The sequence below is a fragment of the Astatotilapia calliptera genome, chromosome 3, assembly GCF_900246225.1.
Source record: "Astatotilapia calliptera chromosome 3, fAstCal1.2, whole genome shotgun sequence".
Taxonomy (NCBI): Eukaryota; Metazoa; Chordata; class Actinopteri; order Cichliformes; family Cichlidae; genus Astatotilapia; species Astatotilapia calliptera.
In genome coordinates, this window is record NC_039304.1 from 485,712 (window position 1) to 498,070 (window position 12,359).

The window sequence follows — 12,359 nt, forward strand, 5'->3', positions numbered from 1 at the left end:
AATAGCTATTGCTGAAGTCTGCCACACCCCCCGCACCGCAGCTGTTCGGTCGCCCTTTTATAGTCCATGTCCACAGCAGGAACCAGTTACATCAGGCCGTTCCTTAGATCCACCAATCACAGCCGAGCCCCTGCACAGGTGAATTTGCATACACACATTAAGAAACAGATAACCCACCAACACAGGCACGTAACAGTCAATAACACTTTAAAAATAACAAGAGCACTCAGAAAGCACAACTCCTCACAAAGGTCAAAGGCTAGACTAAAACTTTGAGTCCTAGGAAATAAGGGAATAAAGACTTTTAGGCTTAAGGCTTTTTCACAGTACACTATCTTTTCATCCTCGTTCCTTTTTGTCCAGATGTTTGCCAAGATGGGATTATAGTGCAGACTTACATCTTGTTTTAGTGGAGCTGAGAAAAATATTGGAATGACTGAGAGTTTTTATACAAATCCATTTTCAGAGCCTATGATCAGGGCTGCAGGTCAACAGAGTCGTTCTCTACCAAATTTGACAGTAAGTGTGAAAATAAGGCATACATACACACACACACACACACACACACACACACACACACACACACACACTTCTAACTAACTGGCTTTTGGCAGTGTAGGTGTGAAAAACCACTGCCATCATCAGGTCAAATTTGAAATTGCCACATTTATGTTAAAATAAACCGAGGCTCTGTGATGACATGGCGTGCTCTCCTGGGTGCACCTACAACCATGACTGAATATGTTGCTAAGAAAATTATTATTATTATTATTTAATTATTTATTAAGTGGGTTATACACCCTGTAATGTTTATGGGGCACGTATCCAATATTCAGAAAATCAGTGGATCAGTCCCAGGTTCCTCCATTCTGCATGATAAAGTGCCCGTGGGTAAGACAGTACACGCCACCTATAGCCCCCATGTTTGAAGCATTGAATGAATGTGTCATGAACACTTTAAGTGCTTAAGATTAGAATATATATAAAGAAACCATGTCCTTGTAAAATATTATGAGTTAGTGCTGAAAAATTATGAAATGAATATACTACACAGTTGATTTGGGGTTCATTTATATTTATATGTGATCAAGTTTGTGTGAAATAATTTATACTTTAAAAAATAATTTATACATCATTTTACTACATATTGAAATACTTTCATTTGAAAATGCCCTAAAATAATTAATTTCAACTAAATAGGCCTCTCTATTTTCTAAACAATCCTGTAGCTGTCATAACATCTTTGTCCCAGCAGGTGGCAGTGTGACCATGGTTTGGCCAGATGATAGCAGACAGAGGCACATGCTCCTTCTTTTCTGATAGTCTGATCATTTCTCTCCTATTTCAGCATTTTTTTTAACCAAAACAGAAGCAAAAAGGGGTAATGCCTGATATATTATATAGATTACTTATTTTACATTGGAACCTGAAAGAAATTGAGAAGGGAGCCGGAGATCGACAGACGGATTGGGGCTGCAGCTGCAGTAATGCGGACGCTGCACCGGTCCGTCGTGGTGAAGAGGGAGCTGAGTGTAAAAGCGAAGCTCTCAATTTACCGGTCGATCTACGTCCCTACCCTCACCTACGGCCACGAGCTGTGGGTAGTGACCGAAAGAACGAGATCGCGGATACAAGCGGCAGAAATGAGCTTCCTCCGAAGGGTGGCTGGCCTCTTCCTTAGAGATAGGGTGAGAAGTTCGGCCATCCGGGAGGGGCTCAGAGTAGAGCAGCTGCTGCTCCACATCGAAAGGAGCCAGCTGAGGTGGTTCGGGCATCTGACAAGGATGCCCCCTGGGCGCCTCCTGGGTGAGATGTTCCAGGCATGTCCCACCGGGAGGAGGCCCCGGGGCAGACCCAGGACACGCTGGAGAGATTATATCTCTCGGCTGGCCTGGGAACGCCTTGGTATTCCCCCGGATAAGCTGGAGGAGGTGGTTGGGGAGAGGGAGGTCTGAGCCTCTTTGCTTAGGCTGCTGCCCCCGCGACCCGGCCCCGGACAAAGCGGATGAAGATGGATGGATGGATGGACCTGAAAGAAATTAATTCTTATTTTCTCCTTAAATATTTAAATACCCACAGAAGATATAGTTGGGTTGTAAACTTATGGACATAAGGTCAGTCATTCAGTTTCTCTCAGCAGCTCTGCAGCTCGTGATGTTACAGTGACACAACAAGCAAACACTCCTTACTGAGGAGATCAACATATGAGATATCCTTCTGGTAATGCTGGTTTCACTATTTATATCTAAAAACATAGATATCTATTATCTGTATCTATTATTATAGGATATACTGTACAACATAAAGCACCTTGAGGTAACTTTTGTTGTGATTTGGCGCTATAAATAAAATTGAATTGAATTGTGTGAATGTTAGTTAGAAAGCACTAAGGAAATGTGTTTGTGCGAATGGGTGTGAATGGGTGAATGCACAAGTTGTGTAAAGCACTTTGAGTGCTCAGAAGAGTAGAAAAGCACTGTTAAGAACCATTTACTGCCATCTCCTCCAGCTTGACCAGGGGAACACCAAGGCGTTCCCAGGCCAGCCAAGAGATATAATCCCTCCAGTGGTCTTGGTCTCTCCTGGGGCCTCCTCCTGGTGGGACGTGCCCGGTACACCTCACAGAGGAGCCAAGGATTTAGTCCCTACCCACATCTCATACCCATAGGTGAGGGTAGGGACGTAGATCGACCGGTAAATTGAAAGCTTTGCTTTTACACTCAGCTCTCTCTTCACCACGTACAGGCAGCAACCTGAGGGAATACTAGGATACCCACTCCAGCCCGCCTCTCACCAGGGACAACTAGACTGAGACAGAGTCCAAGCCCTCTCCAGGGGACTGGTTCCAGAGCCCAAGCCGTGGGGTTGGTTGGTCTACAGGATGATGGGCCCATGTCACTTTTTCGGGCTGTGACCGGACGGGCACCATGGACTAAGGTCTGGCCACAAGACACTTGCCCGCGGGCACCCTCCCCAGGCCTGGCTCCAGGGCAGGGCCCCAGTAACCCTATCCCGGGCAGGGTGAACTGTTCCCTTGGTGTTCTGCTCATAGGGGTCTTCTGAATCGCTCTTTGTCTGATGCCTCAAAGTTCAGATTTCTAAACTGAAAATTATGCAAATAAAGAAATTTTTCCATGTTAAATTCACCAATTTCCCTATAAAGTATAACACTTTAGAAAAATTTTAATTCAAAGAAATGTTCCTTATCTTCCTCATCATTTTGGGGCTACGCTGCCAGACGGGCGGGCAGCATCAACACCCAAGTTTGTGAATCAGATAACTTGTGTAGGATTCTGAAATTGATACCACAGGTGCAGCTACCTAAAATAGTGTATAAGTCTGAGTCCTGTGACCTTCTCAAGTCAAGGTGATCTCAAGGTCAGAGGTCAGGTTTACTGTAAAATAAGAACAACCCCCAGGTTTCTCTTCAGTATCAGTAATTCTTGTGAGTACTTTTCACAACAGATAAAAATAGATAAACTATTAAATAACATCAAAGTTGTACCTTTCCACCCCCACTATCAAACATTCATTAAAAAGTTGTATGCTAGTTTTACAGCTAAGCCCTACCATGAACAGAAAGGAATGAAATGTGTCCATAACAAGAAAGCATGGTTTCTGAGGTCATGGTCATTTTATCCTGTCACCACCCTTTTTTCTCACTCACCAGAGATAATAACAAAGTCAGCACTAAGCTATATTTATTACCATAGACATTGTTATTTTTGCATAGAGTGGCTTTCATATTGATGGTCTCACCTACACTATCTGTGAAAGGTAGTGAACTTTAGGGAACACTGAATGGTTAAGCTGCATACACTGGAAGCTCTACATATTTCCTTCCAGTTCATATGTATTCTTTATTCCTATTGGTAGTTGCTTCGGTTAAAAAAAAAAATCTTCCCTTAGCAAATAGGAAATGGTAAACGGACTGATTCTTATTTAGCACTTTTCTACTCTGCCTGAACAGTCAAAGAATTTGCCTGTGGTTATTTCATCTGTAATCACTTGAAGTTGTGGGATGTGATTCACTTGGAATGGTCTATATTCAGTATGTCGCTTCCAGTGTTCATGGAGCTTTAGCACCATTAGCACCATTCTAGTGGGATGAAAACAATGCAACTACTATATACTTAGTAGTATACTAGTGTCACAATAATCTTATAGACTTGTTATATGTCTTCACGGCACACACACACACACGACGTGGGTTTGAGTCTTTCGTACATTTTATTCACTGTCTTAACTATTGCATATTTATTTTTGTTTTATATATTTATTAGAGTCTATATTGTAAGGTCATTCTTTTGTCAAAGCACACAATTATCTAGAAAATGTTATCTAGAAATGCAGGTTTTTGCTGATCCTGCAAGAAGGAACAATTACTCCTCAATAAAAGTGATTTCAGCATGTCCACACTAGGAATAAATAGAAAATGCAACATTACTATGACATTTTTCTCTACACCTAGAATGTTTAATATCTAGTTTTGAAGGATGCTACTGTTACCCTTCAGAACTTTTTTTTTTTTTAATGCAGAAAAGAAAAAGTTCTGAAATGTTTTGGTAAATGAAACTGCTGAATCAGCAGAACTGGTAAAACAGTTAATTGTCCAGCCAATAAACTGTTGATGAGGAGTCACAGAGGTCTGGAAGCCACATAGGTGCATTTAATGAACAGCTTACTAATGGACATGACAGACTCATTTAAACTCAAGCACTTTTGTAGATGTACATGCTCAGAAAGTTAATTTGTGTCCGTGGTTGTCATTTGTACATTGAATAAGTCTCCAGGACTATTTTACTTGTGCCTGTAGCTTAGCCTCTGTGCTCTCTGGAGAAAAAAAAAAAAAAACCCTCACTGCTTGGTTGTCAGTTTTTTCTTTTGCATGTATATGAGAGGGCATTACACGACAGATGGATGGATTTTTTTAGGTAAGAGAATTGTGGGTTTTCTTTTGCAAAATGTAATATGCTGATACGGTACTATGATGGTGTTACACATCTGCAACTGTCGACACCTTTCAACACTGTGAGCGAAGTGAATAGTATGTCCCATTAAATAATACTTATTTACTATGTCTCCTGTGTGCTGTCTATAATTTCTCAAATGTACTAAACAAGCAATGAATGGATGGATGGATGTCAGTGTGCTTTCCAGTTATTAAAACACATTACAAAAAGAGTGCATTCCAAACTAACTTCTCTTTCTTGACCTTGATGAAAAGGTCAGCTTATACTATTGAAATGCACCCCAAGACGGCATCGTCTCAAGGCTCCAAAAACCATGTGATATCTTTTATATAATGCTCCAAAATAAATAACACGATGAAAAACCTTGGCACCTCCTGAACAAAAGAAAACCACAGAATCACTTCTTTGGGAAAAAGCAAAATGCATTTATTTATGTCATTTTATAAAAGTTCAACATATATACCACTATCTTCTAAAACAGACTGAAAGAATGCAAAAGACTAAAGAAAAGACAGTTGTTTTCTACAGACAAATGCCACGTGGCAGAAATATTTACATCAATGTAGAAAGAACACATTTCCTTCATGTCCTTATCATATTGACAAATAAGACACAGTGAAGCTCAACAAAGGAAAACAGGTCCTCGTTGTCCAGTCACGCACAGGCAGTGAACAAAGACACGGCAGTGTTAGATCAGTGGTCGGTGCTGTAACAGCTCATGTGGTTTAGAAGTTTAAGCTGACTCAGTCTTCTTGTACGCCACCATGCTGTTCACCTTGTGGATCGAAGTGGTGAAGGAATGCAAACGCACCTCCTCTGGCTGGTCAATGGTCTGCGGCCCTGATTCTTCCCATTTATCTGGAACCACCAGGTCCTTGTCTGTATAAACCAAGAGGTCAAAAGCACCTGAGGGGAGGAGTTGAAATTATTACCCAACCACCACATCAAAGGCTCAAATGTCAAAAGTCTCATTACTCACATGGCGTCTCCAGCAGGGGCAAGAAAGTAACAGTGGCTGTTATCTGTCTGATAACTGAGCGGATCTCATGCTGAATTGTCTTAATGGACTTCTCTCTGGGTGCACTGGGAGACACATGAGAACTCAGTTAACATGCATTATTTATTAGTCAAACAATAGTTGAGTGTAATGACAGATGCTCATGTTGTAAAGACTCTTCTAAAGTACAAATTTCATGTCATTTTACTGCAAAAAACCAAAACAAAAAAACTAATCCACTGCAAACATACAAATTCAGATCTGTGTTGACAAATCAGCCAACCAACCCAAAGTCTGCACCATTCAACTCCTGTCAATAAGTGTAAGTAAACAGATCTGTCCAGATGCCTTAGAGCAGGGGTAGGCAACCTTTCTGATGATGAGTGCATCTAAAATGTCCTCAGAAGTCAGTGTGCCATATGATTGTATTAGCAAGAAATTGAATAACGCTCTATATTAACAGTTACACACTATATAGAACCATTTTATAGTTCGCAGCTTTCAGCTATTTTGAAACAAAAAAATAAAAAGACACTTTTCATCCATAACAGCAAATGAACTGTACAACAGAAAATACAAATGCTATTTATGGTCTCCTCGCAACAATGATAAGAAAAATAAACTGAGCCAATATGGCATGTTTGTTAATACACTCTGATCTCTGGTCTCCCACTCAGAGACACAGGGCTCCGAGCATCCAGCATTCAGACGGCTACCTGAGGACACTCTTCATGTGAGAGGAAATCTGCTCACACAGATATGTAGAACCAAATACTGTCAATAAGGCCTCTGTAATGTTTTGAAGACAGTTAAACTTGTCAGGTAGTGATGTCCAGCAGGTGAAAATGCAGCTCCATGAACACGCACATATATGGATTCCAGCTGCTTCGACGTTGCATTAACTGGCATTAACTCAGCCAGTTAATGCGAGACAAGTCTAGCTGCTCATTAAAGCTTTCTGGTTTGATCAGAAAATAAAACATTGGTCCAAACACCTGAAAGTCCCAAAAACACATTGTGAATTCTGTCTCAAATCTACAGATGTATCTGTGTATTTCTTCCTTCCCTTATAACTTCCCTTCAGCTCATTCATGTCACCTAAAAGGTAAACCTGTTTCTCCATCACCTGTTCAGCTCTGATGATTCAGTAAGGACATCTCCTGGTTTCATCTTCATGTTTCCCTCTCACCACATATCCAAACCGACACCATGACCAGCAGCTTCTACAGCTGTGGCTCCAGCAAACATCAGCTGATAGTAGAAATTAATATTAAATAAATTCTAACAGCTGATCAAGCTTAAACATGCTGCTGTTGTTTAACGCGACATCCGGCAGTTTCCTCTTTCTGGCGCAAAGTGGGCAATAAAAAAAACAAACAAGAGAGACGATCAGCTGATCATTGATCAGTTTCATGATTGAAGTAGCAACAGGAGAGGGAGGGGAGCGGATGAGAGAAGAAGAGGCAGCTGTACAGCGTAACGACAGAATAAATCCAGCTTTGTGTGTTTATTTTTTCATTGTAGCTGAAGTACGGGACAAACTGTGCTCCTTTTCAGCTCAATACGAAACGCGTAATATTTTCTCTGAATGCGGGACGATTCTTTTTTTTAACGGGGCGTTTGGCAACTCTACTAACTAACCTTATGAAGAAAATAAAGTTCACTATCAGTAACATCATAGCATCCACCCAGCTGTATAAACTCCGTCATGCTAGCTAGTAGCAGTACGAGTTATTCTGATTTAAGAAACTAAACTACTGATCTAAAAGATCCAGTGCTAATTGAAGAGGTCAGAGGAGAATTACCAAATTGGGTGAAGTTGACAGAATGGCTATATTAATTCTATACAGTAGTGCCAAGCATAAAAGCAGTCAGACTCACAACACATCTAATGTTGAGGCTCATGGGATGCAACCTAAGAAGCCAACAATGGATTCTCTCTTGCAAGCCACGGAAATCTGACACTGCAGTGGAAAGGGCTTATATAAAACTGAACACAACCTGGTCAGATTGCTACTGAGGCTGCAGATGACACACAGCATGAGTTCATGCTGCTGCAGGGGTTGACCTTAATTTGCCAAATACCAGTTAAGGTTTTAATATCATTGCTTGAGTAACAACAGCATGAATGTGCATCTAAGAACTGTGCAACACAATCATGTCAAGATATAGCAGATTCTCAAAAACTGTCCTTAAAGAGGAAGACGACTCCAGCAGAACCAGGCTCAGGAAGAGGCAGTCATCTGCTACAACTGATTGGAGAACAGCCTGGCAGCTCCTTCTCATACTGATCACACCAGCATTTGTTGTAAGCCAGCCAGCTTAATTATGTTGATCACTTTGGCACAAACAGCACAAAACTAAACGACAATTGGTTAGACTGTAGGCAGACCATTGCATCCTCCCTACTCCCAAATTCTGGCGGTAGTTTGATAAACCACACTCTTCGGTGGGCTGAGCATTATCATCTTTCATGTCCCAGATTGCCACTGGTTGCAGAATCTCATCTCAATATCTCTCTGTAATGAGACAAGCTAATCACTGTTGCAGAGTCCATGCGCACAGGTACTGCCAATCAGGAACCTGATAGTCCACACCTGGGGTACCTGAAGCTCAAAACAATTTATATAGTCACCTCTGTGGACTCATTCCGCTTCCTGGGTACCACCATCACCCAGGACCTGAAGTGGGAGCCCACCATCACCTCCGTCATCAAGAAAGCCCAGCAGAGGATGTACTTCCTGAGGCAGCTGAAGAAATTCAACCTGCCAACACGGACGATGATGCAATTCTACACTGCAATCATCGAGTCCATCCTCACCTCCTCCATCACCGTGTGGTACGCTGGAGCCACTATCAGGGACAAACAGAGACTGCAGCGTGTTGTGCGCTCTGCTGAGAAGGTGATTGGCTGCAGACTCCCATCTCTGCAGGACCTGTACACCTCCAGGACACTGAGGCGTGCAGCCCGGATCTCAGCTGACCCTTCTCACCCTGGACACAGTCTGTTTGACCTGCTCCCCTCAGGCAGGAGGCTCCGGTCCATTCGCACCAGAACCTCTCGCCACAAGAACAGTTTCTTCCCCTCTGCTGTTGGACACATGAACAATAACCACATGACTGTCCCCGCCACTAACACATGACCCTACGCTGTGTCACTGCATCATTTCATGTCTGGCACTGATCACCACCTGCACTCATGTATATATCTTTCTACGTAGCACTCTTAATTCTTATTCTCATGTATATCTCATGCACATATCTTTCTTTCTACATAGCACTTTAATTCTTATTGTTTTGCACTGAAGCACCGCAGCAATTTCCTAATGTTGTAAACCTCAACATCTGGCAATAAACCCATTCTGATTCTGATAATATATCACTCCACTCAAACTGACGGTGGGGGAAGTACAAGTGCAACATGCCAGGTGTTGGAATTAGAAGACAGCAAATTAATGACCATTAGCATGGAGCCTTTAAAACAAAACAAACAAACAAAAAAGGTAATAGAGGTCCTGACCTGCTCTCTTTAGCCGACTTGTCACACTCAATGTCAAACTGCCATCTCTCGAGCACCTCGTTGGTTTCCAGACACGTGATCACCAACACCAGCTTTTGCACAGTGCACTCAAACAGCCACTCTGCAACACCAAAAGAGCAAGCAACACTTATTAAAGTTTGTTATGCAAAGTGAGAGGTAGTTAAATACCCTAAAAACATAATACAAACATGCACAGAATTTTGTATCCACAATAGTTGTGGATACAAAATATTGATCTCTTGGATATAGTATCCAAGAGATCACAATTTCTGTGAGAAAAATGATGATTGATTTGTATTCTGTAATTTCACTACTCTTAGCCTTACACAATTGAGAGCTTGAGTGATTTGACATATGCACCCAAAAATATGAATATTCTGGTACGAATTACATTAAACTTGAACTGACAATCCAGAGATATTTACTCCATTAGTTTTATTTACATTGCACTAAAAATCACAACAGTTGCTTCAAGAGACTTTATACTTTAAAGTAAAGACCCCACAGGCCTAAAAAGAAAAACAGTCAGAGGATCCCAGAACAGCAAGCACTAGGCATTGATGGGAATAAAAAAAAACTTCTTTTTAACAGGAAGAAACCTGAGGAGGCAGCCATCAACAGTTGCATTGCATTGGATTTAGGAAAAAAATAAAATAAAATATTACAATGGCATCACCTTGGACAGAAAAGGGTGCACCGATCTCCTTCCTCATTCACATACATAAGTATTTATGGCAAAATCAAAAATTGGTAAATCAAAAATTAAAAATCTAGCGTTTTTAACCAGAAATAGCTTGTAGTTCACCTGACAAGAGCCTAAGAGTAGCTTAACACAAATTTGTGTAACATGGGAATGGAAACTCACGTGTGCTGCTTTGTATGTTACTTAACATTGATCATAAGATGCCAGGTCATACCAATTAAAATCTCAGGCATGAGTCTCATAGGCATCTGCGTTCATCTTCAACATCATGCTGCTCTGCTGTACGTTAATTGCCCCTTGGGGATAAATAAAGTCTTTCCGATTCTGACTCTGATCTAATTCAACGCAACAAAAAGGGGAGGGGGAAATGCACCACCACGTGGCCCTACTCAGCAATCGCAACTAACAAGTTACTATTTATTGAGTAAAGACGATCACCGAATTAGCAAAATAAATTGACAAAATCATTCATTGTTCACAAACATCATCTTATTTTGTACTTCACTACGGATTTTGCCTTTACTTTGCCTTCTCCATAAAAATCCAAAGTCACTCCCCACCAAGCTGTGAGCTCAGTTCTCACCAATTACGTTTTTTCTTTTCTATCTGGTGTTCAAGGAAATCCACTTAAAGTAAAGTAGACTGAAGTTTTGTTTTTTTTCTTAAGTACAATATGTCCACATTTTTTTCAAGGTCTAAGAGTAAATATGTAAAACGAAGAAAAAAAGCATCTCCATAGTGACCAAAATAACCGTGAGTAAGATTTCTTGCCGTAAGCCAGCAGCCTTGTAGATATAGCTACAGAACTCGAAGCCCAAAACTACAACTGGAGTGCCTTCAGACCGCAGTTGGTTAGCTCACTCAGTTCCACAGTTATTCCACTTTCTCCTTAGTTGTGTCACGAGTGGGGAAGCCCACTATTGAGATACCTTTAAGTTGAGACACCACGTTAGTCAGATAGCTCTTCAGCTTGGGGTCGGTAGTTAGTAGGAGACTCAGGTCATAGTGGGTAACTCTGGTGAATGTCTCTGGAGGATAGATGCCCCGTTGGTACAAGATGCTGTTGATGCCGAAAGCTGTGAATGACAATGGGGAAATCAAAGGCTTCAAATACGCCGGAATTCCAGTATTCGTAAACTTTAGAGGCTTATATGATTCAAACTTGAAAGGCACAGAAGATTACAAAAACAACTACACAAGAAAGCGAATAACACGAGAGAAAACTAACTGGGAATCAATTAATATATTAGCTCGGTAGAATAGAAACGATGTATGGGGTACGTTCACGATTCTCAATAGAAGGGCAGACAACTAGACAGTCTTTACAAATTATTCGGTGTCGAAAACGAGCGACTAAAAGACGAAATAACAGAAATACTTACAAAAGAACTCGGCTACTAACTCCGCGCTTCCTTTGAGAGTAATTCCCTTCAACGTGCTTGTCATTTTCTTAACGCTTTGGTCTAGCTCTCAACAGTAAATAGATTGTACTCTTTATTTTCTTCTTCTTCTACGTCTACCGACTTCAACTACCCGCCACCCAGTTTGAATTTTGTCAGCTTCCACACTATTGCGCATGCGTGTGAGATTGCGTCGCGATTTTGATGACGTTTTAGGTTACGCTTACAATTACAATTTTTTCGACACTAGAGAGCAGTGTAGAATAATTAAAGACCTTTCTACCTTGTAATTGACTGTATATTAATGTAATGTGTCACTGCACAAATGACTGAATTAATAAGTTAATATTGTAGATACCACGTTTTGTTAATCCTAAAGGGGTCCAAACAACCATTGTATGCAGACTTGGAAAAGTCACTCTGCAAAACAGAAAATTGCAAAACAAAAGAAAGACAACTTCAGTTAATGCTAGCTTTTAAGTCTTGTTGGCTCTGTACTTCTCTTTTTGCTATGTTTGTCTATGTGCTATTTTTTTTAAATTATTATTATTATTTTATCATAGTTGTTTTTTTTTCTCAGTCAGTAATTGTCTTTTTCTTTCAGGAGGAAAGCCATGCGGGACCTGCACACCTCCAGGACCACTAAGTGGGCAGATGAGATTTGACAAACTTCTTCCAAAATTAATGAAAAGCTTCGAACCTTCTTTGGGAAACTTGTGATTCATGAAAAATGGCTTCTTTCCAG

General features: G+C 41.0%; 1 protein-coding gene across 1 annotated transcript; it reads right to left on the reverse strand.

Annotated features, from left to right (window-relative positions):
• Nucleotides 1–5,374: 5,374 nt before the first annotated feature.
• Nucleotides 5,375–11,789, reverse strand: LOC113016216 (mitotic spindle assembly checkpoint protein MAD2A-like). The gene is made up of 5 exons (XM_026158885.1): nucleotides 11,597–11,789; nucleotides 11,144–11,290; nucleotides 9,491–9,611; nucleotides 5,953–6,056; nucleotides 5,375–5,879 (listed from the first exon to the last, which is right to left on the reverse strand). The coding sequence occupies exons 1-5, from the start codon at nucleotides 11,658–11,660 to the stop codon at nucleotides 5,707–5,709; spliced, it is 609 nt and encodes a 202-aa protein (XP_026014670.1). The 5' UTR covers nucleotides 11,661–11,789; the 3' UTR covers nucleotides 5,375–5,706.
• Between the last annotated feature and the right edge of the window lie 570 nt (nucleotides 11,790–12,359).